Source organism: Camelus dromedarius, chromosome 16 (genome assembly GCF_036321535.1).
Source record: "Camelus dromedarius isolate mCamDro1 chromosome 16, mCamDro1.pat, whole genome shotgun sequence".
Lineage (NCBI taxonomy): Eukaryota > Metazoa > Chordata > Mammalia > Artiodactyla > Camelidae > Camelus > Camelus dromedarius.
The window spans coordinates 14,970,945-14,998,899 of record NC_087451.1 but is presented as its reverse complement, the minus strand read 5'-3'; the positions used below and the strand labels follow the sequence as shown (position 1 = coordinate 14,998,899).

General features: G+C 43.6%; 1 protein-coding gene and 1 long non-coding RNA gene across 3 annotated transcripts; one reads left to right on the top strand and one right to left on the bottom strand.

The window, feature by feature from the left end:
* The first annotated feature begins 46 nt into the window (after positions 1–46).
* Positions 47–27,825, top strand: LOC135323196 (uncharacterized). 2 transcript variants are annotated; one of them, XR_010384453.1, is made up of 4 exons: positions 47–148; positions 796–897; positions 1,161–1,198; positions 27,734–27,825. It is a non-coding gene; the product is annotated as an uncharacterized LOC135323196 (long non-coding RNA). The 2 variants fall into 2 exon arrangements; XR_010384452.1 differs by lacking the exon at positions 27,734–27,825 and having other exon boundaries at positions 1,161–1,987.
* On the bottom strand, positions 16,533–21,615 carry LOC105097865 (regakine-1). Its single transcript, XM_010990501.3, has 3 exons — positions 21,469–21,615; positions 17,114–17,228; positions 16,533–16,900 (listed from the first exon to the last, which is right to left on the bottom strand). Exons 1-3 carry the CDS (start codon positions 21,536–21,538, stop codon positions 16,810–16,812), a joined length of 276 nt encoding a protein of 91 aa, XP_010988803.1. The 5' UTR covers positions 21,539–21,615; the 3' UTR covers positions 16,533–16,809.
* Positions 27,826–27,955: the final 130 nt, after the last annotated feature.

Sequence of the window (27,955 nt, the reverse complement as noted above, 5' to 3'; positions counted from 1 at the left end):
TTTACATTTTGGAAGTGTTGGGTGTGTTAATTCTTCTTTAGGCGTTTGGTAGATTTCATCAGTGAAGCTGTCTGGTCCAGAGCTTTTCTTTGTTGGGGGATTTAGACATCACTTTTAATTAAACTAGTACTTGTTAAGAAAGACTACTGTAAGTATTGGTAAAGATGCTTCTATTCTAGTTGAGGTGGAGATGGAGAGGACTGAGAAGGTCCCTGCCATCCAGAGCTGCAGGGCCTTGCTGCTCAGTCAGGATTTCAGAGGAAGGAGAGAGAGATCCCTTAGATTCGGCTGATGAGAAAAATTCATGAAAGGGATGGCATTTGAACTGGGTCTCAAAAACTGGGCCTAGACTGTATCTGATTTGAAAATGCAGAGAAAGAAGGAAGAACATTCTAGTTAGAGGTTACTGCAAATAGTAATAACATATAGTTGTAATAAGATGTGAACCACTTACTGTTTAAAAAAATGTTTTATATCGTCATTACGACCCTGTGAAATAGGAACAGTTGTCATCTATTACAGATGAGGGTACGGAGGTACAGAGTAGTGAAGTAATTTGCTCGCACAGCTCGAAAGGGGCAGAGCTGGGATTCAAACCGAGGTCTTCTGATATCCTTTAAGCAAAGCATGGAAATGATAGAATGTAAGGCATGTTTTGCGTGTGTCCACACCATGCACATAATGAAAAAATGAGCAGAAACATTTAACATGGCAATCAATACTTCAAGACCAAGAGGCTGTTTTACCAAAAAAAATAAAATAGGGGGATTTACCTATGTTAATTTTTTTTTCCAGCACCCTTCTTTCTTCTGGAAGCTCTGCCTTCCTTTTCTGAGGGAACTTCTCTGCTCGTGCAGCTGTTAGGTTTTACGGAGCTCTGTCAGTCCTTTGTCACAGGTGAGGCCCCGTCTCCCGAGCTCAGCAGCTGGGTCCTTCCCCAGTAGTTCTCAGCTTCTAAAGAAGGGGACAGGCAGTTCCCTTGGGAGGTTCTGTGGGTGCAGCTCTGTCCCCGTGCATCTGCAGAAGAGCCAGTGGAGTCAACCCCACAGTGCTGGGGAGTCCTCTGTCCCACGACCCATTTTCTCCGAGTCTCTGCTGGTGTTTGCTCTTTTTGAGGATTTGAGTACATAAACCAATAAGCTATTTTTGTTTTTCTCTAGGACCTTTGAAGCCGGCTTTCTGTCACATGGGACTAAAAGTAAAGGAATTTCCATCCCCCACTCCTGGGCTCCTTTTCATGTCCTCCTCAGGGTTCTGATCTGCCCTCTTTCATCCCTCATGTCTAAGCTCCTGACCTGTCAGAGGCCCACATGAAACCACATACATTTTTTTTCTTGATGAGAGACATGCTTTATTATTATTATTTTTTTTTACAGCGTTTTTGAAATAGAATAGACAGATCATTAGTTGCTCATATTTACACTGTGAGATCTGGTGAGTTTTGACAGATGCACGCACCCACGAAACCAGCACCACAATTAAGACGATGAACGTATCCATTGCCACCGGTTTCTTCATGGCCCTTTTTGTGTGGACAGGGGCTTGCATTTCCCTTGTGCAAATATCAAGGAGTGCAATGGCTGAGTAGTATGTAAGCCGTACATTTCACTTTTTAGGAAATAGCCAGTTTTCCAAAGTGGTTGTAAAAAATTCACGTTCCCACCAGCATTACGTGAGAGTTCTAGTTGCTGCACATCGTTGCCTACTCTTGGTGTGGCTGGTATTTTGAATTTTAGCCACTGGAGTAAATTATGAACATGGGAGTAGCTCTAGAGACAGAAGTTCTCTGAAAAACTAGGGGGTAAATGTTTATATACCAGCTTAGTGGGGTGCAGGGGGAAGAGGTCAGGGCTTCCAAGGATGAAAGGTTTCTAAAGAAGCTCAGTTTTTTTGGGAATGTCCTGGAGGTGGGATTTGTGGCTGCTTATGTGGTAAAGCTCAGGCTTTAGTCAGTAAGGGGAGTTCTGATAAGATTTCTTTCTGTGTCTGTTGGAGCTCAGATGTTTTCACTTTGAAGTAATCTTTATACCATTTCTGGTGGGTGGTTTCAAAAGAAACCCTGTAGTCATGTGCAGTCGCTTCCATTTCCTCCTCCCCCGGCCCTTGGCAACAGCTAATCCATGTTTCTGTCTCTATGGATTTGCCGATTCTGGGTGCTTCATATCAGGGGACTCGTATGAGACCGACGGTTTCTATCTTCCCACTCTACAAACCCTGAAAGGGTCACAGATGCGAGGCCAGGTGAAGCACAAGGCAAATGCCTTCTTCCCGGACTGCAGGCTTTCCATCTGTAAGGGGCCCCGAGGAGGGAGGGAGTGAGTGCAGCGTTATCACTGAGGCAAGATCAAAGTCAGGCTTTCACGTGGCCTTGTAAACTTCGTTTATTTGTTTGTTGGTTGGTTGGTTGGTTTGTTATTGATGTATAGCCAGTTTACAGTGTTGTGTTAATTTCTGGTGTGCAGCATAGTGATTCAGTTATACATACATATATATATTCCTTTTCATATTCTTTTTCATTATAGGCTATTACAAGATAGTTAATATAGTTCCCTGTGCTATACAGTAGGGCCTTGGTGTTTATCTATTTTATACATAGTAGTTAGCATCTGCAAATCCTGAACTCCCAATTTATCCCTCCACTACCCGTCTCCCCCTACTGTAACCATAACTTTGTTTTCTATGTCTGTGAGTCTGTTTCTGTTTTGTAAATAAGTTCATTTGTGTCATTTTTTTTTTTAGATTCCACATTATAAGTGATATCATATGGTATTTTTCTTTCTCTTTCTGGCTTACTTCACTTAGTATGACGATCTCCAGGTCCACCCATGTTGCTGCAAATGGCATTATTTCATTCCTTTTTATGGCCAAGTAGTATTCCATTGTTTGTATATCACAGCTTCTTTATCCAGTCATCTGTCAGTGGAATTTAGGTTGCTTCCATGTCTTGGCTATTGTAAATAGTACTGCTGTGAACATTGGGGTGCATGTATTTTTTCGAATTAGAGTTCCCTCCAGATATATGCCTAAGAGTGGGATTGCTGGATCATGGAATAAGTCTATTTTTAGTTTTTTAAGAAATCTCCATCTCTATAATGGCTGCACCAAACTACATGCTCACTAACGGTATGGGAGGGTTCCCTTTTCTCCCCACCCTCTCCAGCATTTATTGTTTGTGGATTTTTAAAAATGACAGCCACTCTGTCTGGTGTGAGGTGATACCGCGTTGTAGTTTTGATTTGCATTCCTCTGATAGTTAGCGATAATGAGCTTTTTTTTATGTGCTCATTGACCAATTGTGCCTATTGTCTTCACTGGAGGATTGTTTGTTTAGGTCTTCTGCCCACTGTTGATTGGGTTTTGTGTTATTGAGTTGTATGAGCTGTTTGCACATTCTGGAAATTGAGCCCTTGTCAGGTGCATCGTTTGTAGAATAGAGAGCCGAGAAATAAACCTACACACCTACGGCCAATTAACCTTTGACAAAGGAGGCAAGAATATGTAACCAAGCAAGACTGTGTGGGGCCTTCCCAGGACAGACCCTTCCCCCATATCCTCCGCTGTAGCTCCCCTCTGAAGTACTCAGGTGATAGCATATCATGTGTATTTCCCGGGTTTTTCAGATGCTAAAACCACCACCAAAAGGAAGAAATTAACTACTTGATGACCAAGAGCACGTGGCTCCCAGACCTCGGTGCCTAGGGCTCATCAGTACTGACCGCCCTGTTACCTGGACATCAACCAATCAGAGAACTGTGCACGAGCTGATCACGCAGCCTGTGACCCCTCCTCACCTGGCCTTTAAATATGCCTTGTCGAAATCCTTCGAGGAGTCTGGTGTTTTCTTGCGCATGAGCCACCCTGTCCTTCTTGCTTGGCCCTGCAATGAACCTTTCTCTGCTCCAGACTCTGGCTTTTCAGTCTGTTTGGCCTTATGGTGCCTTGGGCACAGGAACTCGCCTTTGGTAACAACAATTTTGGCAAGACAGCGCAGGAGTCTGTTCTCGTGGCAAGTCGAACCCAGTTGGGGGCAGCCCCTTCCCTGAGTCCTAGCAGCTCACTTAGCTCCAGGGAACCGGGAGAGGCTCTCCCCGACAGGTGCCAGCCACCCTGCAGCCCGAGGCTGTTTGGAGATGCGGGAGCCGGGTCCACGTTCGCCGCCGCCTGAGGGTGAGTCGCTCCAGCTGGCGCAGGCTGGGAATTCTCTCCACTGCGTCTGGGCTCCTTCCTACTGGGAAGTGAGCTGCTCTGGGCTCATTGTGAACCACTCTGGGTCTGTTCTCTTTTCAGAGCTGGGGCCACCTGTTTGGAGGCCTCCATTTGGGAGTGGAAGGGGAATTTTTAGACTACACCTCCTCTGATTGTGCAACCGCAGCTTATTTGTTGTTTGTGTTTTGTGTGTATCATTTTGGCTTGTGGGAAGGATAGAAAATTCTACCCGCTTCATCTGGGCTCCTTCCTTTGCGGGGAATGAGCCATTCTGGGCTCACCGGGAGCCACTTTGGGTCCGCTCTCTTTTGAGACCCGGGCCAGTCTGTTTGGAGGCCTGTCTAGGATTGGAGATGGAATTTTTGGGTGACACTTTTGTTTGTTGGACTGATGCAGGAAAAAATGGATGTGAGGCCTGAGGAGAGCCGTGTCCCAGGCCTCAGCTAGGTGCCTGGGACGTGCCCCGCCAAGTGTGGGTCCTTGGCTTCGTGCAGGAAAGAATTCAAGTGCCAGCCACGGATGAGTAAAGGTAGATTTATTCAGAGAGATACATACAGCATAGAGTGATCTACCTGGGCTCTCAAGGAAAAAGATTTTTTAAAAACTCAGGCTGAAAAGCTGTGAGATCTTTAGTTCCACTGTCTTTATGTAAAAATTAACATGTAAAACAGCTCTATTTAACTGACTTAAAAGTAAGCACTTACAAATTAAATACTTCTAAGTATTAAAGAGGCTAGGCAACAAATTCCAGGGTCATGTGATCTAGGAAATATTCAATAATAAATTAACATCTGATATTAAAACTGGTTTAAGCTTGTTAGCATAATCAACAGGCATGTCTCACTGTCCCTAGGTTTATTGACGGTTAATAGTTTCATGTTTCTGTTGCAGAATTTGTCAAGAAGAAAAAAAATCAGTTAACTTGGCATGACAAAATTCTTATAAGTAAATTAAATGCAGATAACATAAGAGCTTTTGGGTGAACTCTTTGGAAATAGTTCTGTTTTAGGAACGTGTACTTAAAAATGATCTCTTCGGATATTTGGTAACTTGAAATTTTAGAGCTGGGCTAACTTAAGTTAAATGATGGAAGTTTGTTGAATACCTAGGTCATTCCTAAACCAAATAAGATACTGGAACATTATTTACTGGATATTGGTTTCCCTTTACAGAGAAACTATAAAGGTGTTTAGGACTATTATTAAACATGTTTGGTGCCACACAGATTTTTTTTTTTGAATGAAAAGCACATGTTTCTAGAAATTATAATTGGTATTTATGTTTGCCAATCTACAAACGCTAATGTAGAAGTTCATAATTGCTTCTTTGCACTAGAAATTAAAGCTTTTAAGGGTTGAGGAATCTAATGTAAATATGTCACTAAACTTACTAAAAATAATAAAGTAAACATTTCAGTACACAGTAGGAAAGTAGGTTATACGTTTTGAGTTAAAAAAATGATTTTGCCCTAAAGCTGGCTGTTTCTAGATGAAAAATAAATGAGGGACAAACCCATATGGATACAGAAAGTTGCAGAAAGTTTGTAGAAAGAGAGCCTTAAAAAAAGGAGTTTTGTGCATGGTCGGGCTGAGGTTAGATTAAACTTAAGTAGGTAAATGGATTTTGTTATTAAAAGAAGACTGATGCAGGACTAGATTGGGTTCCTCTCTGTTAAGAGAACAATGTTACTTGCTTGTGATAACAGATATTTCTGATAACAGATTGTGTGAAACTTTTTGATGTTGTTGCCAAACCTATGAAGTTCTAATCAAAGTTCTTTTGACTTCAGCTAACTTTGGGAGGCTTCAGAGGACCCCTGAGACATCTCAGAGAAAAATATTAAACTAACTAGGATTGGTTGGTGTGTTAAATTACATGGCATTGTCAAGTGAGTGATAAACCTCCTCAGATTATACTGTACAGATAAATGTTATTAATATAGATACTCTGGAAATTATTTAAGGAGGTTTCTGAAATTTAGGTATATATCCTGGTATAATGCTATCAGCCATAACTCTAGTTCTAGTTTTCTTAAAATGTTGTATGCCACAGCAACTTGATTAAGCTTCTTTGTCAAAAATGTTGTAGCCTGATCTTTAACCTTGCCTTTTAAAATTTTTTATCATTCATAAACAGTGAGGCTGACACTTTGCAAAACTGCTTCATCTTCAATAAGAGTCATAAAAAAGGAATAGATAAACAAGTTCATACTGCATAGCCCAGGGAACTATAGTCAATATCTTATAGTAACTTACGGTGAAAAAGAATATGAAAGCAAATATATGTATGTTCATGTATGACTGAAGCATTATGCTGTACACCAGAAATTGACACAACATTGTAAACTGACTATACTTCAATTAAAAAAATATATATATACAAAAAAATTCATAAAAAGGACTTTTTCACAAGTACAGGTTTCTTTTAAATTACACTGGTGAACTGGGTAAGATATTTTTTAAAAGTCTAATAAACTCTGATTTAGTAAAACTTAGTGAAAAGGATTGATTACACAGGAGTGAGTTAACTGGTGAATTTGGTTATAATTTTTTGGTTTTGTCTGAAATATTACTGGCTTTTCATCTTTATTTTCTAATTGAATTGTTTATCAGATGTTTGTCTCCCTATCAATATTGAAAGTTATTGTTTTACTTCCAACCACACTGTTGGCCTCAATGTTTAGGGTAGAAAGAGAGTTCTCTAGTGGAGTTGTCACGGAGTATAACTGCTCATGATGTATAACAGTGCTTTCTCTATGTCTATTGCTAAAAGCACATGTACAATGCTTGTGTAACAACCGGGTATAAGTGATAAGATGTATGGCCAATAATGTGTTTCCCCATTTACATACCTCAACCTGGTCACCATATCTGATCAGTTTTCCCCTAATGCGGATAACGAGGCAAATATAAAGGAGGCCTCGCCCCGAAGGACATGATCTGAACCTGGGGCAGGAGCCAACCCCCCAGCATCAAGGGATGACACGTACTTGCCTTCGGTAACAAATATGCAATGAAGTAAAGACAGTCTTTTCAGCAAGTGGTGTTGGGAAAGCTGGACAGCTGCATGTGAATGAATGAGGTCAGAACACTCCCTCACTCCATATACAAAACTAACCTCCAAATGGCTTAAAATAAGACAAGACACGATACACCTCCTAGAAGAAAACATAGGCAAAAGATTCTCCGACATAAACCTTAGCAGTGTTTTCCTGCGGCAGTCTACCCAGGCAGTAGAAATAAAAGCAAAAAGAAATAAATGGGACCTAATTAAACTGAATAAGCTTTTGCACAGCAAAGGAAACTGTAAACAAAACAAAAAGGCAATCTACAGAATCATTTATTTATTTTTGTTGACACTGTGTTTTGGGACTTAAGTGATGGCGGAATGGTGGTTGTTATTTGAGAGAACATCTGAGAAAATCATGGAGACTGCCTTGAATTTTATCCAGGGGTGGAGGAAAAACTAGCCCTCAAAACTGAAGACATTATCAGGAGACCGAAGCTAAAGCTGCTCTATAATTTGCTCCCAAGGTTGTCCCCACTGATGACACACAGGGCTCTGTGTACACCACGGGGCCACCTGTCTCTCTTCCTGCGAGTGAGACTGATGCCAAACAGTGGTCCACAGGTGGCTTCCTCAAGGCTGCTCCCAGGCATGTGCTGGGAGAGAAACCTCGTCAAGGTCCCCGAGACCCTTCTTTGGGCTCATTTTTTAATAAAGCCTGGCCAGCCCAGTTTTGGGCCTCAGCATCACAGAAAGCAGCCCCACGCCGACCCTTCAGCTTCCTACCAGCCTTTTCTTTCCTGCACGCCCTTTCCCCAATATTTGCCAAAGCATTTCCTGTCTTTGGGCCCCTGGAGGTTCAAAGAGGAGCAGAGCAGAGTCTCTGACTCATCCAGCCCCATCCCTGCCTGGGATCTGGCCTTCTCTGATCCTTTGATAATCATGTCTTTCCCGTTAAAAGTAACAAACCGCTCTTAAGAAGATATGTGGTTGGATTACTGCTGCTTTTTGCAAAGCTATGTGGTAAAGCCAAGCCCCATCGTCTGTAGGGAGGGAATGAGGTTGAATTTTAAGATCTGGGCCTTTCTCCTTGGCAAGCAGGGAGGATATAGGGGAGAGGAACCCTGTTATAGAAGAGGCACCCCCACCCCTGGGAGCTGGAAAGGATACCGTGACTGCCTGGACACACGGACAGGAATACTGCCCAGTCCCTGGTCCGGGTTTACTTCTAGCTGGGGTTGAAATTTACAAAATGTCCTTGAGTCTCTACCAGGCAGTGAGGGACAGATGACAAACCAGAAGCAACCTTCCAGGAAGCCGACTCCAAAGCTCAAGACTTAACTGTTGCAGTAACATTCCTGACTCATTTGGCCGCAAGTGTCACTTAAACTTTCTGAATTGAGTTTACACGCTTGTAAAAAAGAAGGTGATGACTTCTTTGGTAGGGCCACTGTGATGTGTTGGAATAAATTTCTAGGCCCCCGATAGGGCCACTCCTGCCTGGATGCCAGCTCAGCAAACCGAACTTCAGGGTTCCTGTAAACGCCCTGCCTGACCAGAAATGCCGTAGCCAGCCAGCCAGTCCCTAAATGCCAAGCCCACTCTGGGCGCTAGACTTAATTGCCTTGTTCCTTGATCTTCCTAAATAGGGTCAGATGTGCAGTTCCCACTCATCATGCCCTGTCTCTCGGTTGCTGCTTTGACTTTTGCACGTGGGTCTTGTATCCTGAAACCTTGTTGAATTCATCGATTAGTTCCAGTAATTTTTCAGTGCGATCCTTTGTATTTTTTAAATATATAGTCATGTCTGAATTCTCCTCTGAACTGGAATAGTAACATTTTGCTGTTTCCCTCGTTAATTAATGTGTCTTTGTTTGGGCTGCGATAACAAAATACCACAGACTGGGTGGCTTATAAACAAGGGAAATTTATTTCTCACAGCCCTGGAGGCTGGAAGTCAGAGGTCAGGTGCCAGCCTGGGTAGGGGAGGGCCCTCTTCTGGGTCACAGACTCCTTGTATCCTCACCTGGTGGGAAGGGCTAGGGATTTCTTTGGGGCTCTTTTATTTTTTAAAATTAAAAAATATATATTTTTATTGAAGTATAGTCAGTTTACAATGTTGTGTCAATTTCTGGTATGCAACACATATGTCAGTCATATAGGAACATACATATATGCATTTTCATATTCTTTTTCCCCGTAAGTTACTGTAAGATAATGAATATAGTTCCCTGTGCTATACAGTATAAACTTGTTGTTTATCTGTTTTATATATATTAGTATCTGCAAATCTCGAACTCCCAATTTATCCCTTTCTACCCCTTTTGTTTTCTGGTAACCGTAAGTTTGTTTTCTATGTCTGTGAGTCTCTTTCTGTTTGTAGATAAGTTTGTCTCTCTCTTTTTTTTTTTTTAAAGATTCCACATATAAGTGATATCATATTGTATTTTTCTTTCTCTTTCTGGCTTACCTCACTTAGAATGACATTCTCCAGGAACATCCATGTTGCTGCAAATGGCGTTATGTTGTCCGTTTTTGTGGCTGAATAGTATTCCATTGTATAAGTATACCATAGCTTCTTTATCCAGTCATCTGTCGATGGACATTTAGGTTTTGAGTCTCTTTTATAAGGAACTAGTTCCATTCATGGGGGTAGTAAGTTTTGACTTACATCCTCATAATTTAAGTACCTCCCAAAGGACCCATGTACTGATACCATCACCTTTGGGGGTTTGAATTTTAACATACAAATTTTGGGGGGATCCAAACATTCAGACTGTAGCCATGAATGAAATAAAATCTTAAATAAAATTAAATAAAATCTAAAAAAATAAATATTTAAAAATATTTATATGAGAGTTATGATTTTACCTTTTCAAAGTAATTACATATATTAAATTTTTTATTGAAGTGTAGTTGATTTACAATGTTAGTTTCAGGTGTATAGCAAAGTGATTCAGGTATACATATGCATACATACATATTTTTTCTTTTCAGATTCTTTTCCACTATATATTATTACAAGAAATTAAATATAGTTCCCTGTGCTATACAGTAGGTCCTTGTTGTTTATCTTTTTTATATATGGTAATGTGTGTCTGTTAATCCCCAACCCCTAATTTATCCCTCCCCACCCTTTCCCTTTTGATAACCAGAGTTTATTTTCTATGTCTGTGGGTCTATTTTAGGTTTGTAAATAGAATTTGTATCTTTTTTTTTTTTAAGATACCACATGTAAGTGATATCATATGACATTTGTCTTCTCTGACTTACTTCACTCAATCTGATAATCTCTAGGTCCATCCAGGTTGCTGCAAATGGCATTATTTCATTCTTTTTTATGGCTGAATAGTATTCCATTGTGTATGTGTATGCATGTGTGTATATATATACACCACATCTTTTTTTTAAAAATTTTTTATTGATTTTTAATCATTTTACAATGTTGTGTCAAATTCCAGTGTTCAGCACAATTTTTCCGTCATTCATGGACATATACACACTCATTGTCACATTTTTTTCTCTGTGAGTTATCATAACATTTTGTGTATATTTCCCTGTGCTATACAGTGTAATCTTGTTTATCTATTCTACAATTTTGAAATCCCAATCTATCCCTTCCCACCCTCCACCCCCCTGGCAACCACAAGTCTGTATTCTCTGTCTGTGAGTCTATTTCTGTCCTATATACACCACATCTTTAAAGCAATTATATTTGAATGGAAACACTTTCCAAGACAAGAAAAATCCTAGTGACTCTGGGGAAAATAGCTGGCCGGAGAGCGGGGAGGAGGGCAAGCATGGTGGAGAAGGGGCTGGAGGGAAACGCTGGGGCCACCCGGTGCTGAGTGTTGTCAGACAGACGAAGGAATTTACATTTCTGTCATAAATGTCATGGTGGGCAGTTGAAGTGTCGAAGCAAGGGAGAAACATGTTGAAAATAGCCAGCTGTACAGAAAGGGCTGAGAGGATGAGGTCAAGAGGCTATAGCCATGTGCCGGGTGAGAGGTGATGGTGGCCTGGACCAACGTGGATGCACTGGAAATAGAACAAATGGGTCCATTTGGAGGTATAAAGTGTTTGGGAGAAACAAGTAACTTGGGGGATTTATTGCGCATTGAAGATGAAGGAAGGATAGAGAGGTTGCCTCCCAGGCTCCTTCGTGAGTGTCGGGGTGGATGGAGACACCTGGAAATGTGTAAGAGAGTCCTAGCACCTGAGCTACAGCTGAGAAATATTATCATGGCACCAAGCCGTTCACTTTCTTCCTCTTACTAAAGAAAGACACAGAAACTTGCCCTCCACCTCATACTTCCTACCAGAGCCTGTTAATTGTTCAGCTAAACACACTTCCCTGCATGAAGGAGAAGTGAAAAAATGATTTTTGTGTTTGATGGGGTTTATGTACATTACCTCTTTTGATCCACAAAGCAAACCTGGAGATACTGTAAATATGGAATCTGAAGTTTGAGGAGGACAAGTAGCTTGTTCTGGGTCACCTGGAGTCCACGGTAAACCTCATGTTTGAAACCAACTAGGTGACTTCCCATCCTTTGAGAGCTCTTGTTCAAATGACTAAGTCTGTGCCTTTGGGCAAATCCGTTTACCTTTCTTAGTCTTGTTCTTCACTCCTATCAAATGGGCCACATAATCCCTGCCTTACAAGGTGTTTTCATGGTTAGTCGTTATTTGTCAAGGATTGATAAAATTTCTTCCATGTTTGGCTTTCTAGAAGGTTAGATAGAGTAGACTGTTGGCAAACTGCACCCCCACCCCTTTTTTTTGCTTTTTGTCATAGGTGCTTCCATTTCTGGTGCTTTCCCCCTCTTTCCTATTTTCCCATGTTTGTATTTTATCTTCAGGCTTCAGCTGACGTCACAAGGGCTTCCCAACAGTGACCCCCTTCCCCTACGCACAATCTGGGTCTGTCTGACCTGCTGGGGCTCTGGGGGGAATACAAAGGGTCCTGGTCAGGGCATCTCCAAGGAGCTGTTTTGTACCAGCTCATCAGATGCAATGAACAGCGGCCCCTTCCACCGCTGCCGGTGTAGGTGACGACGCAGCTTCTTTTGATTTTTTTCAATCAGTCTTTGCTCACTGGCTTTACGAAAATAGGTGGTGGCTAGATTTGGACCCCAAGTCGTAGTTGCTGGTCCCTGAATTAGAAAGTCATGAATTAAGGATGGTGAGAGGGCAAGGATAACTCCTAGGTCTTGCACCAGTGATTGGAGAGATGAGTTGTTTTTTACCACGAAGCAGGAGTCTAATCACAGAGCCATGGACCAAGAGACCTGGGGCCTGAAGCATCCGTCGAGTGCTCAACACCGAAGCATAAAAACACTCAATCCTCATTCCACACCTTTCCCCCCATTTTTTTGCCTACTTGTTATAATCGCTTCCATTGCTTGAAGGAGAAATATAAATATCTCTGTGGGTTGGGTGTTACATGTGCATCATTGCAACTCTGTGAGTTAGGTGTTGGTATCACATTTCTAGGGAAGAAGACTGAAATTTTGGGAGATTAACTTGTTCCTGATCCAAAAAGGAAAAAAAAAAAAAAAAGTAAGTGGAATAGTAAAAACGAGAAGCCAAGATGCCTGGTTCTTTAGCCTAGTTTTTGAACTTTTCCATTGACATTACTTGCTGGGCAGTATTGGGAAAGCCACTTAACCTCTCTGAATCTCAGTTCCATACTTATAAGTGGGATAATGTTTCCCATTCTGGTGGATTAAGATGATTAAAGCAGTTTGCACAGTGCCTTAGTAGCACAGTGGTTGTTCATTAGAGGCCATTGCTTCCTAATGCCACCCCTCAGGCTCCATCTCCTAAGGACCCCGCTGCTTGGTTTCAGTCAGTCAAGAGCAGCCCAATGTTATGGTCTCTTTTTCTTGCCTCCCCCTGACCCCAGACCTTCTCTTGCTCATTCCTTTTTTCCTTGGCACAGCCTCGGGGTGCCCTCCTCCATTCCCTAGCAATCATCTAGCTGCAGGTGACAGCACCAAACACTCCTGGCCAAGTCACCTTCCTTGTCACCAACCTGCCCCTCGGCAGCCCTGGACTCCCTGGCCAAATTCTACCCAAGGAGCTTGTCCCTTAGAAGTTACTAGATGCAGGCAAACAGATGCTTTCTGGCTACCAGTGCTCTTGGCGATGTCAAAGCAGCTTAGGTCAGAACACTGACAAGGAAAGTCCATGTGAAAGTAAATTTTCTCCCTTCCTTCCTCCTTCCCTCCCTCCCTCCCTCCATTCTCCTTTTCTGTCCTTGCCTCCTTAAATGTCAGAAGTTAACCACTGTGTCTGTGACTCCTCTCTTGTTCATATTTAGAAAGGGTAGGTGGGGTAACATGGCTTCTGTCCTAGTAGGATTTTTCTCCAAATCGGAGGCCAGCTGAGTGCTGAGTGCACCTAGGTGGGTCACCTCAGCTGGCTGGTGTGGGGAGGACGGGGACCCGTCCCAAACTGCAGTGAATGGGGGCTTTCCTTGATTACCGCCCCCACTGGAAGCCCTGGCTCTCCCTTCAAGACTATTTAGGGCAATTCTTAGGGATAAACTCTAGGCTGTGACCCAGATGGCCTTCATGTTTTATCAGCTTTACCAAATCTCAGACAGGCTTCTTTCTGCCTCTGGTCCCCTGGCTTTCCCTTCTTAGAACATTTACTCTAGAAAAACTTGTGAGTATAAATTCTTCCTCTGCCCCTTTGAGACATACATATATAAATCACCTCCCAGACTCTTGCCAGCTTTACCACCCAGGAACATCCTTCTCAAGGACCTGGGAAGCATCCCTTTGAAATGTCATCATCGAGGAAGGTAGCGCCCCAGCCTCCCAGTCTCTGTGGGACAGCGGGAGCCTGACTTCAGGGGATGCCAAGTAGCAAATGCAGATGGCCGAATCACAGAGAAAAACATCTGCACATTCAGGAAGGAACAACTCAATGTGCTGGGCACACCCCATCCATCAGCGTCCCCCTGACGCCCTTCGGTACTTTTCCACTACTTCATTTGATTGCTTAAAAACTTCTCTTGCCTTTTGTTTCAGTGGAGGTGAGCTCATTCTGCCTCCCCTCTGGCAGTAGTCCTGAGTAAAGTCTTGCTTGCCGGTTTACTTTGTCGGGTGCAATATTTCACTTTGACACTGCAGTGGAGGATGAGTGGGGCAAGGGCATCTGTGTGTAGCTGCCTGCGGACTGATCTTCCTACCTCCTGCCCACTTCTCGTTTCTGCTTCCCCTACCCGTGTCCAGGGCCCAAAGCCTCCACTGCTCCTTCTGCCCGAACGCGTGCTGGGTTCTGATCTCCTCTGCTGTGACTGATCTGTTCATAGCACTCTGTTTATTTTCCGTCTTCCAGAAATTTGATGCAAACTCTAGATAACTGATCTTCCCTCCTGCCACGCACGCCTCGTCTTTGGTTTCCTCACGATGAAAGACAGGAGCAGTTCTAAATCTGGGAGTTCGATCTGCCACCTTGATCTGAACACACCGTTAATTTCCATCCTGTCCCCAAGCATTCTTTCTCTTTGGAAAGAGATCTTTGAATCCAAATTCCTGGCCAGTTAATAAGAGCCTATCAAACATATCAGAAAAAACAAACAACTACCTCCCCTTACAAATAATAAAATAAACTAACAGCAAAAGAAAATAATAATGGGAAATTCAGCACCTGTTGCTTTTCTCAAATAATACGGATTTACTGACTTCCATGAAGCAAAAAGTAGTCTGAAACGCTTCAATACAATTCCAGTTTGTCCCCATTTGATGAGTCACTGGTGAGGTCCTAGGGCCACCTGCAGGCCATTTATCTTTTTTATTTTTGCATTATCAGTTGTTGAGTAAGAGGATGGGGAAATCCTGGACTAGGGACACTTCGTGCAGGCACAACGCTCAGCTTCTGGAGGAAAAACAGCAGCCCCCCAAGCTGCCCTCGCCCCGGGAGAGGCATTATCGGGCCAGGCACCCCTGGCTGCGCCGTGGAGAGAGAGATCCTGCTCCAAGTTGCTTCACACATTTTTAGAGAAGTTAGGAGGGGGCTGGGAGAACCAATTGGTCATGTAGCGATAGGAGCTTTCTGGATTGGTCTTGCTGGGGACAAGAAAACCTGGAGCTTAGAGGCCCGTTGCCCAGGGATGTTTGTATACCAACATAGCTATTTGTCCTAGAAAGTATTTTAAAAGCTTTGTGGGCTACGTAAAGTCTCTGTCACACTTGCCCAGCTTTGTACTTGCAGGGCAAAAGCAACCACAGGCAATGTGAAAACAAATGGGCATGGCTGTGTTCCATTAAAACTTTATTTCCAAAAGCAGCTGGCAGCTGGATTTGGCCCCCAGGCCATAATTTCCACCCTAACCTGGAAACCTGGTATAATCTTATTGACCCAGCTCATTTTTTAGGGTAAAGGTGGGGGTGAGGAGACACTGTCTGGGACATCAGCAAAGCATTTCCACCTCCTGATTCACCACCCATCCAATGCTGCTTGGCCTCATGGAACTGACAGTCTTGTGAGGGAGAAAAACATGAAAGAAATAACCACATATAATAAATACATAATTACCAAGTGTGATAAGAGCTATGATGGATTAGTTATATGATTTTATAAAATGGTATGACTGGAGACCAAGCTTATACTAAGTGGTTATACTAAGAAGGATCATTTATCTGAGACCAAAGGGATGGGTGGGAATTGGCCAGTTAAGAGTGGTTATTATGGGAGACCTCGGAGAGGGAATAGCATATGCAAAGGTCCTGAGGCAAATCCCCCTTTTCTGCCTCACAGTCCACAGAACACCGCCATGTTCCTGCCTCTGTCTTTAGCTGAGGTGATGGTCGGGGGATGGTTAAATTTCCAGTCATTTTCATACTAGGCAGCATGGATGAGGGCCAGGGCAGCAACTGAAAGACTATAAGATATCAGTGGGTGAGAGGGACAAGAAAGTGCTATTTGTAGTAGGTCTTGAGGGGTGGACAGGAAATGTTGGAACTGGCAGAGATGTGGGGAAGAGCTTTCAAGGAAGGGTGAGCTGCAGCACCCACAGAGACAAAGGGAATGATGAGCAGTGTGAGGTGGGCACCTCAGCTCTCCACCTGCAAACAAACCACCCCACTGAGCTTGCCTGTATTCACACTATTGTTATCTAAGGACCCTGAACGAGGACTGCTCATTTGTCCTTCTCCTGATTCTAACTCCGCCCCCATCATTCTGGCACTTAAATTAGCTCCTACTGAAGTGTTTACAAGTCACCTAGTACATAGTAAATATCATAGACGTATCTGTAAAATAAAAGAAATAACTGTCTTGAGAGAATTGATTTAAACCACCAGGTCCTTTTCTACAGCACAGATTTATTTCAGCACCTGAGTGCCTGCAAAGGGAGGAGGGATGCTGTCCTGGGGCCCACAGGGCAGAGCATCATCATGGCAAAGCTTAAGGAGAGAGTGGATCCGTCAGAGCAGGGGAGCGCAGGAAAGCAAGAATGGCCTTTCACTCAGGCCAGGACAACTCCAGGGACCACCGGGGGCTGAGAGATTTGGCTGGGGAGGGGGGGTGACCCTGTGGCCTCTTCTCACATTCCCTGGGCTGTGGTGGTCCTACTGCTCCCGGCTACTTTTGACTGTCCAAGTATCTGATGTACTTCTCCACCCAGGCCTCCTTGGGGTCGGCACAGATTTGTCGCATCTTTTTAGTAAGGAAGCTGTGGAGCAAGAAGGAGAAAGATGAGAACTGAGAGGCAGCCAGAGGGAGAAGAACCCATTCCACTACCCCATTCTCTTCCCCTCAGCAGCTCCCTCCCATGGCCCTCCTCCCCACGTCTGTCCCTAGAGAGCCCCACCCCCCTACTTCCTTCTCCCAGGCCCCCTGGTGCCCATATTTGCATCCTTTCCATCCTTGGCAGGACCCTACTTACATGACCCCCGGCTGGGAACACAGATCACTGGTCCTTTCATAATCTTTCACAAAGGAGAGTGGGATTTTTCTTGAAATGTAGGAGAGACAGCAGGTAGTCGGGTTATCTGCTGGTTCTGCAAGGCAGAGGGCTGTATGATGCTAAAAGCTTCTCCACAAAAAGCCTAGACCAGTATCTCTCTTCCGCAGAGCATCAGGGATGAGGAAGTGAGGGGGGGTGGGGGTGAGGATGGAGGGCAGAGGTAAGACGGGAGCATTGGCAGGGAATGTCCTGGTCCCTCCCTGGCAGCTCTTCCTCCTCCCCATCTTACAGGATCCTGCTCTATTATCTCCCCTCCTCCTCACCCGCACTGCCAGCCCCTCCCAGCCTCTCCTCTCAGACCTTCCTCATGGCTGGGATGGGACTCTGTGGTCCTAGGGTTTCAAATTTCTGATTATCCTCAGGATTGGGGATAATCAGAAATCAGAATTCCTGGAAATTCTCAAATCATAGATTATATTCCATATTTGTCTTTTTTAAAGACTGAGATATAAATTGACATATAACATTGTATTAGTTTTCAGGGTACCATATTTTTTTATAACACTTTATTTTCATGTTTTAAAAATAATAATGGGTGACTTCATGGTAAACAGTGAAACACTTTTCCGTAATAGAGTTGTTTTAAACGTTTCTGAGGTTTTCTGTTAAAAAAAAAAGGACGGTAATAATAAATGATGTTTCTGTGTATAGTGACAAGATTATATACTCAATAACATATTGAATGTTTTCTAGCAGATACAGACAGTTGATAATGGAAAATATGAAGAGAACATTAACCCAAAATAAAGGGCCAGTGAACATTATTTAAAAATGGAAAAAAACCAACTATTTAATATTTAAAATATAAAAGTTATTCAATTCAAATAAAATTTCAAACACAGGAAGAATCAATTGCATACTCTTTGTAGTCTTTGTTTTGTAACAAACGTTCCAGACATAGAACATGTTTTCCATTTTGCATTGATGTTGGCCAAATTGTTGAAAGCATGTCTAAATGCATCCTCAAGTTGGGGTTGGAGTACTTAATGCTCCACGTAAGCTCATTTCCTTTTTGAATGATGGGCATTTCTTGTCTGCTTATCCTGAATTTGACTCTTCCATTCAAATTGGTATTGCTTTGCTAATTTAGATTTTAATATAGAAATTAGCAAATGTATCTGGTGTCCTGTCCTTAGTATTCAACATTTATGCATTTTCTCTTTGTTTTTCTTCTGTTAAAGCATTTATGAAGCGCTCTAGCCTAGAGCAATTACTTAAATGCTGGGCAATGTCAGTGAACAGTGTTATTCAAACAACATAATATCCACATCTCCTAGCAAGAATCACAGGTAAAATTGCCCATTTACGGACACATTTTGCTTCCTGAACTTGTTACTTCTTGAAACACCACTTATATAATTTATGAAAGAGTATTAGTTATATAAAGTATACTATATTAAAGTTTTAAAGTGTATTCTATAAACGCATTAGCACTTCTTGGCAGCAGATGGAGCTGTGAACTCACACTTGTAACGTGGCAACAGCCTCAAGCTGTTGCATTGAGGACCACCTCTCCCCAACGTGCTCCTGTCCCGATCCCCCCAGATGCTGATCTTAACCTTGAACTCCACCTGCCAAGTGTTTCCTGCTCTTGCTGTTGATGTCAGTGAATTCCTTTAAATTAATAACATCTCTCTGTTGAGTGTTAAGCTTGAAGGAGATTTGCAATACTTTTCCCCATTTTCCCAATTTCTCAACTGAGTTTTCTTAGGATTTGGGATTTAGAAAAGCATGTTATTGGGGGGAGGGTATATATAGCTCAGTGGTAGAGTGCATGCTTAGCACGCACAAGGTCCTGGGTTCAATCCCCAGTACCTCCATTCAAAGATAAATAGATAAAAGTACCTAATTCCTCCCCCCCGCCCCGCCCCAAAAGCATATGATTTCCTGAGAAATGCTGAGAGGGAATTCCCACATGAAAATGCTAGTGGATGCCCAGAGTGGGCTACAGCAGGGTGGGACTGTCCCCTGCAAATGAGAGGGCCTCCCTCACAGGCCTCAGGGGGAGGCTCCAAGGAAGAGGTTTGCTCTGCCCGGAGGTGCAGGGCCTTGGCTTGGAGGTAGGAAAGCTAGACTTGTCCTTGTATCGTCTCCCAAGAGCTGTGTGACTCCAGACAGGATACTCACCTTTTCTGAACTTTTGTCCTTAAAATGGCAAATAATATCAATAGGACAGGTCTTGTGCAAATTGATTTCTATGCCGATCATTTTTTTGTGCAGTAAAGGCCTTATTACCCCCGTGGAACAGATGAGGAAACTGAGGGTCAGGAAGGCCAAACAGGGCACAAAAGGTCACAAGCTGAAGAGGGCAGAACTTCCAGACTGAAGCTCCCTGGGTGCACATGTGTCTGCTTCTGCACCACTGCTGTACTCCAGCATGTTGACTAAGTGGGTGGAACAGAGTAGGCTTTTAATATATATGTTGAATGAATTCAGTTTGAATCTCTGTTTTTATGACTATGAAGCCAGCTGTTTCTCCATTCTCTTTTGCTGTTCTCTGAAGTTAAAAAAAACCTTTCCTTACGGTAGCTCACAGAGAAAAAAATGTGACAATGAGTATACATATGTTCATGTATAACTGAAAAATTGTGCACTACACTGAAATTTGACACAACATTGTAAAATTACTATAAATCAATAAAAAATGTTTAAAAAAAAAACCCTTCCATTTATAGATGGTCCCCAACTTAGGATTTTTCAACTGTACGACGATGTGAAGCAATACACATTCAGTAGAAACTACTCTGAATTCTGAATTGTGATCTTGTCCTGGCCTCGTGATATGTGGTAGGTCCTCTCTCGGGATGCTGGGCAGCTCCCTGGTCAGGCACAGGGACACGAGAGTTAACACCAATACACTGACAACCAGTCTGCTCCCAGACAGCCAGTCTGTTGTTCATTTTCAGGACAATGTTCAAAAAAAAAAATGACACGAGCTAGTCAACATTCTATCCTAAAATAGGCTTTGTGTTGGATGCTACTGCCCAGCTGTAGGCTACGTGAGAGTTCCTAGCGTGTTTAAGGGAGGTGAGGCTAAGCTATGCTGTTTGGTATGTTAGGTGCATGAAATGCATTGTCGACTTCTGTTGTTTGCAGTTTACAAAGGGTTTATCAGGAGGGAACCCCATCATAGGTCGAGGAAGACCTGGACTAAGTCTTTGCTAAAAGCCTGGTGCCTGGCTTAGTTCCTGATGTGGCTTATCTCCATCCCTCACAACAGCCCTGCAAGAAAGTGCTCCTTATCCTATTTGCAGATGACAAGTCACACGACAATAACTGGAATTAGGGGAAAGCAGTGAAAAAAAACCCAAAACTCTTTTGCAATCAAAATTCCCAGGAAACAGCCATCACTCCTTGCACTGGCACGATGTTAAATGACAGCCCTGGGAAGGAGTGTTTTTCTGTCTCTGAATTTGGTTGCAATTCCGCTCAGGAGAGTAGTTTCAGGGGAAACCTCCTCCCAGGGCTCCCACCGTGCCCCCTTCTGCCCTGGCTCTCACCCACTGCAGAGACAACCATGCCTGTTGAGGGCAGTGAGCTGGGAGTCAGAGCTTATCACGTACATGCCAGGAGTGGCTCTGTGCTGGATACACACGAGATGACTCTTATAGGGAGGCTGACAAGGTGTCTTAGGCTCAAATGCCCTCCCATGCCAGATGATAGCAGGTGGGTGCGGCCTGGCAGTGGGGACCCCGGAGGCCCGGGGAGCGCCCCCTGGCTAAAGGGACAGCATCACCACCTCAGTTCCTTGGAGGTTAGCTCACAGAAACTGGGCGCCTGTCTGCTTGATCTTCCATATTTGTGAAAGAAATGGGCAATATAGATTTTTCAATGTTTCCAATTTTTCAGTGTTGGCAACCAATCCAATTATGGTAAAATCTAAGCCGTGAAGACAGTTTGATCTTTTGTGTTTGCCTCCCTCCCAGTTTCTGCGGTTGCCTGGCTCCTGTGCGTCCCTGGGAGACAGCTGAGCCAACAGCCTGGAGGGCTCAGGGTCAGCCTCTCTCTCTAGTCTGGGGACCAAGGGTCAGGAAAGCTGTATTGAGAGGCAGCTGTCCTCTCCCCAGAGGAGAAGAAGCAACTTCTGACCAGGACTTGGGAGACACCCCTGGTATAGACGCTGTCTGTCTCGCAGGGACCTCCGGGCCACCTTTCTGGACCACCCACATCTCCTCCCTGTAGCATCCCCCGCCTCCCCCCCACCCCCTGCAGCCCCATCCCAATTTCCAGCCACTGTGTTCTCTGCTCAGAACAATGAGAGGAAGAGGCCTCACCTGGACTGGCCTCAGAGTGGAGGGCAGCGATGGTGAGGAGGAAGGCCAGGGTGGCCAGGCTGACCCTCATCCTTCTGGTGGCTGACGGCTGCAGGAACAGGGCTGTGCTGAGAACTCTTGGGTTCTCTGGCTCCTTGAAATCCAGACTCTGAGCCCCCTTTATAAGAAGTTGCTGCTCAGGAAGTCACAAGATCGAAAAAATCTAAGATTGCATGGGAGTGTGGCTTTTTTGGAATTGTGACCAATGACATATCTAAAATATGAGAACTAAGTCATTTAGTCCAAGAGAAGTGGAAGGCAGAGAATGACTCTGCGCTTCACATTTGGCTTATATCTTGAGGGGGGTGGTGGGAGAAGCCCAGAGACCAGAGGCTTTTCTCTCCTCTCCTGCTCCTCCCCAGGGAGCCTGGGTCAGCCCGCTCAGTGAGCCCATCCTCAAGTGTGGACCATGAGCTCAGGGGCCTGGGAGACTGTCTCAGCACCAGCAACTCGAGGGCTGGCCAGAATAGGGATGTGGGCGTACTGTGCTGTGTCCACCCTGAGCACAAGACTCAGGCCTAGTAGGGAGCTGGGTCCAGAGGGATCCTGGGATGGCTGGGCCTCACCAGCCAGGACTGGACTGGAACCCCTCACCTAGGCTGAGCTGAAGGCTCCTGCCCCCTGCCCAGCACAGGGACCTTGATCAGATCCTTAGCAACCAAGGAAGTGGCACAGGACTCTCCGCTCAGCCAGGACTGACTCCAGGAGTGGGACTGAGGGACAGGTTTCTTTTGGATCGGGCTGGGGGAGCCAGAGGCAGGGCAGTGTGTTCCACGGAATGCAGCTGTATCTTGTCACCTCAAGTTTGTGCTGCAGGATCCCTGCACAGGACGCCACGGTGGCTTAGTGACTGAGAGGTAGGGTGACCAACCATCCTGGTTTGCCTGGGACTAAGGGGGTTCCTGGGATGTGGGACTTTCAGTGCTAACTCTCAGATGAGTTGGTTACCCTAGTAGAGCCAGGTAGAGGTGAATGTCTCCCACCTCCACTCCCACCAAATTCAGATTAGGCACCTGTGTGGCATTTTCAGTTTCCTTTTATTGTTGCAGAATACGTATAATGTAAAACTTGCCATCGTGAACACTTATGTGTACAGTTCAGTGGTATTAAGTACATTCACACACTGTACAATCATCACCACCATCCATCCAGAGAACTTTTTCCATCTTGCAAAACTAAAACTCTATCCCATTAAACAATAACTCCCCATTCTCCCCTCCCCTACCAATGGAAATCACTGTTCTACTTTCTGTTTCTATGAATTTGGCTGGTCGAGGTAACTTGTCTGTAAGTGGAATCATACAGAGTTTGTATTTTGATGATTGGCTTATTTCACTTAGTATAATTTCTTCACGGTTCACCCATTTTGTAGCATTACATCATAATTCCCTTTCTTTTTTGAAGGCTGAGTAATATTCCATTGTGTGCAAAGATCACATTTTGCTTATCCATCCATCTGTTCATGGACACTTGGGCTGCTTCCACATTTTAGCTGTTGTGAATAAACGTTGCGATGATCATGAGCATATAAATATCTCTTTAAGACCCTGTTTTCAATTTTTTTGATATATACCCAGAAGTGGGATTGCTGGATCATATGGTAAATCCATTTTTAATTTTTTCAGGAACTGCCTAAAAAATATAGTTTTTTAATAGTTCCAGATGCACTGTTTTCCACAGCCATTGCACCATTTTATATTCCCATCAACTGTGCCCAAGAGTTCCAATTTCTCCACATCTTCACCAACATTTGTTATTGTCTGTTATCATTGAGAGTTGCCATACTAATGGTGTGAGGTGATACCTCATCATGGTTCTAACACCTGTGTTTTGATCCATTTTATATAATGGGGTTCCAGTTTGTTTGCAAAGAAAATATTCTCCTACTAAAAATAAAATTTTAACCCCCTCTTCTGTTGACAAGAGCAGGAACCTTTGATCTAATCAGAGCGCGTGTGTTAGTCCTAGAGTCTACCAATTATAAGCTAGCGGAACTTTAAAGGAATTTCCTTAAGCTTTTAAAGCTTTACATGGTTACTGAAAGGAGTACGGGACATAATCTAAGGGAGTGAAATCTTTCTTTAATGTCAGGGCTGATGTCCATTCATTCAGTAGATGTCGACTGAGCTTCTACAGTGTGCCAGGCACTTTCTAGGTGCTGGGAATACAGAGGCAGACAAGGAAAGCAAGGCTTCTGCTTTTCAGGTGCTCAGATTGTAGTGAAGAAGTCAGACAGACAATGTAGTAGGAGGTGGATTTCAAAGATATGAAGAAAATAGAAACAAATTTATGGTTACCAAATGGGAAAGGGTGGGGGTATAAATTAGGAGTTTGGGATTAGCAGATACAGACTACTATGTGTAAAATAGTCCTACTGTAGAGCACAGGGAACTATATTCAATATCTTGTAACAACCTATAATGAAAAAGAATCTGATATACATATATTCTGAATCACTATGCTGTACACCAGAAATGAACACAACATTGTAAATCAATTATACTTCAATAATTTTTTAAAAAGGTAGGAAGAAAGTAAATCAAGGTGATGCGATGGAGAGCGCCTGAGGGTTGAGCGGAGGTTAGCTGTGGAAAGGAATGGATGGAGAACCATGGATGGAGGAGTAAGCCAGTCAGGAGAGTCTCTTCAGAACAGGTATCATTTCAGCTGGGACCTGCTTGTGGAGGAGGAGCCAGACCTGCACAGATCAGGGGAAGTGTGTCCTGGGAGAGGGAACAGCAAGGGCGGAGACCTGGAGAGGGGAATGTGTGTGGTGCATTTGAGGAGTAGACAGAGGAGCCCATGACTGGAGAGAAAGGAGGTGAGCTCCATTGTCCAGGTCCTTTGGGTCTGGTCACTCAACAGTTTGCATCCCATTTCATCCGTATGGACCCTGCAGGTAGTGACAAAGCGAGCCAGTGTGGCTCCTATTCCCGTGGGGCTGCGGGTAGCTATATTCTGGAGAGCAGGTGGGTGGATATAGCAGGAACACTTGTCCGTTGCTTTAAGGAAAGCAAGGAAGAGAAGACCATGGATTCCTCCCCCTTCAACTTCAGTCTCCCTCCGGTAGGTGGATGGAGAGGTTCTGAGCTGCCTGATTTCTCCCAACAAACAAGACCCTAAGTGGGGAGCAGTGCTTTTCCCCATTCTTTGTAAGAGCAGAGAGATGGAGGGGCATGTCGTGGATGCCTCTGATGACTGCCTTCTTCCTCCCTGCTTCCTGTGGGCTAGTGGGTGTGCACAGGACTGGGTAGGTGACAGACAGTGGCCTTTGTCCCTTGGTTAGCAGAACATCAGGTTGTGGAGGAGGTGGGGGACACACAGGGGCAGGAGGGTGGAAGAAGCTGACTCATATTAGCACTTGGGTCCCTATGCTGACTCCAGGCTCTTGAACCTAAGTTCCTGGTGACTCTGAGTCATCTGCCTTCCGTGCTTTGGTAAGCAACATGCACCTTCTCCCGAAGCTTTATTCATGCTTAACTGACTACTTCTCTACTCAAAGGAGACAGGCTAGAGTGGGGGAGGGGAACTTGGGGAGGATTAAGGCTCCAAGGGATTTTTCGGGGTCAAATCGTTGTCTTTGTTTTTGCATCGGCACACATCACGATGTGCCGGCCCTGCAACAGATTGTGCATCCGTTTACTGAATTTTACTGTTTTCCCAGCAGATCAGGGATACTTCTATTAAATGCTGGAGATCAGAGCTTTGGTCTACAGCTTCTTCTAGCCCCCTGTTCCTTGGATGCTAGAGGAGGAAGTGGAGGTGGTCCAGCCTCACTGGCCCTAGCTGCATCCATGCTGACTTGCAGTGATCACTTCCTTTTAAAAGTGCTAACAAAGAGTTTCTTACCAAGACTTGCCTATGTATGCCATCTTGCCCAAAACCGAGGTGGCAGACCCCTCTCAAGTTCATAGAATCATCTTCTTTCCTGTTCCTTTTCTAAGTGGTGTTTCAAGAAGTAACAGGTTTGTTCCTCTTACATACTACAACCTCTCTGCCTTAGAATCCACAAAGATTATCAGTCTCCACTGTAAGTCATCTCAGCTGCTAGAAAGGACTTCATCCAAGCCAAGGAATGAAACACCATGCAATCTAGCTACCCATTTTGGGCTTCAATTTCTTCTTATCCCTGGGAATTATGCCCTTTTAGACTCTAATGGACAGAGAAGGGACAAATAAAAACTGGAGACCAAGCATTTTGCTTTTTCTCTTCTACCTGTTCCATTAACACTCTTTGTTCATTCATCAGTTCACCCATTTACTCTTTCATTTATTCTGTAAACAATTATTGAATGAGTACTATGAGCTGAGCCCTGTTCCTGGCTACCTGCTATATTCAGCATAACCAAGACCTCCCCTGGGTGAACATTTATTTTCAATTCTAACAGTAGTAAGGAAAGATAATGGCAAAAGAAAAAGCTTTAATTCCTTTGAGAAGCAAAATTATGTGTTCAATACCCTTAAGTAGGTAATATGTCATTTTTCTTATTTTTTCTTGGTATGTGAGGAATGCTAACCAATGATATGAGTTGCGTCTATCTTTTCTAAAGCTGGGACCCGAGCTGTGATTTCCTATCTAAGTTGCAGAGTTCTGGTGTAATCTTAAGAGTAGTTACTCTCCTTTATTTTCCCCTCCATCTTCCTGAAATTTTTGGTGTAATTTAATAAGATGTTGTTTGGAATATATCCTGTTGTCTCATTCAAAAATGACCATTTCATATAAATGATCAAAAGGCACATGAAAAAATGCTCAATATCGCTAATTATCAGAGAAATGCAAATCAAAACTACAATGAGGTATCACCTCACACCAGTCAGAATGGCCATCATTCAAAAGTCCACAAATGGCAAATGCTGGAGAGGCTGTGGAGAAAAGGGAACCCTCCTACACTGCTGGTGGGAATGCAGTTTGGTGCAGCCACTATGGAAAACAGTATGGAGATTCCTCAAAAGACTAGGAATAGACTTACCATATGACCCAGGAATCCCACTCCTGGGCATATATCCAGAAGAAACCCTACTTCAAAATGACACCTGCACCCCAGTGTTCATAGCAGCATTATTTACAGTAGCCAAGACATGGAAACAGCCTAAATGTCCATCAACAGATGACTGGATAAAGAAGCTGTGGTATATTAATACAATGGAATACTATTCAGCCATAAATACCAACAACATAACGCCATTTGCAGCAACATGGATGCTCCTGGAGAATGTCATTCTAAGTGAAGTAAGCCAGAAGGAAAGAAAAATACCACATGAGATCGCTCATATGTGGAATATGAAAAAAAACAAAACATAAATACAAAACAGAAACAGATTCATAGATATAGAATACAAACTTGTGGTTGCCAAGGGGGCAGGGAGGTGGGAAGGCACAGACTGGGATAGATAAACAAAATTATACTGTATAGCACAGGGAAATATATACAAGAACTTATGGTAGCTCACAGCGAAAAAAAATGTGACAATGAATGTATATATATGTTCACATATAACTGAAAAATTGTGCTCTACAATGGAATTTGACACAAAATTGTAAAATGACTATAACTCAATAAAAAAAAAAAGACCATTTCATAGACCCACTTCAGATATGATATCCCCTGACATGGCAGATATACACCTTTCCATCCCTCCAGTCTACTGAAGCAGGGGATTGAAAAGAAGGGAGAAGAGAGAATCTTTGCCCAGGGCAGGGAATGTTACTGCTTCATTACTCCCTTCACCATCAAGGCAGATGAGAGCGCTCCAAGGGAAATATTTGTAGAGATTGGGGGTGCCGTCAAGGAAGGAGAGAGTCTTCTCAATACCTGGCAGATTCAACATGGACAGTATATTTGCTGATGTGCTCTGAGTGTGCCCGAATAGGGGTAAGGGGATGGGAGAGAGATGCCAAGCAGAGAGACTTTGCCTGCACTCTGACTTTCATTTGATAAGCGTGAGCAAAGCGAAGATGCCACAGGAGGAAGAGGGACTTGAATTATCTTGCCTTTGCCCACCCAAGAGGATGATCTCTTGGTTAGCTGGAAGCAAAGTATCAGTATCATGGAACAGGGAATGTCAGGTTAAATCTGTTCCAGGTGGAACAACACCTTGAGAGACAGGGATCTGATGGTGAAAAGCATGGGACATGAATGACCTAGGTTTACCCAACAGGGCTAAATATATAGCCATAAGGAAGTTAACCTTAAACTCTCGAACTTCTGTCTCATCTATCAACTAGGGGAACAACAGTATCTGCATCATAGTAACATCTTGAGGAATAAAGGAGCCAATGCATGGAAATTCTTAACTCATATTAAACTCCCAATAAATGTAAGTCATTATTCTCAAGAAAGCTTGGTTTATTTTAAAAAACAAAGGTACACATGAAGGAATGTTTGTTCCTTCATGTTCATATAAAGTGCTGATTTTATTTTACAGAATATACATTTATGGTTTAATT

Excerpts from the sequence above, each read along its gene's own strand:
- LOC105097865 (XM_010990501.3), bottom strand. The coding sequence starts at position 21,538 with ATGAGGGTCAGCCTGGCCACCCTGGCCTTCCTCCTCACCATCGCTGCC. Across the intron at positions 17,229-21,468 it reads CCACTCTGAGGCCAGTCCAG|AACCAGCAGATAACCCGACT; the intron begins GTGAGGCCTCTT and ends TCTGCCTTGCAG. Across the intron at positions 16,901-17,113 it reads TGTTCCCAGCCGGGGGTCAT|CTTCCTTACTAAAAAGATGC; the intron begins GTAAGTAGGGTC and ends CTTGCTCCACAG.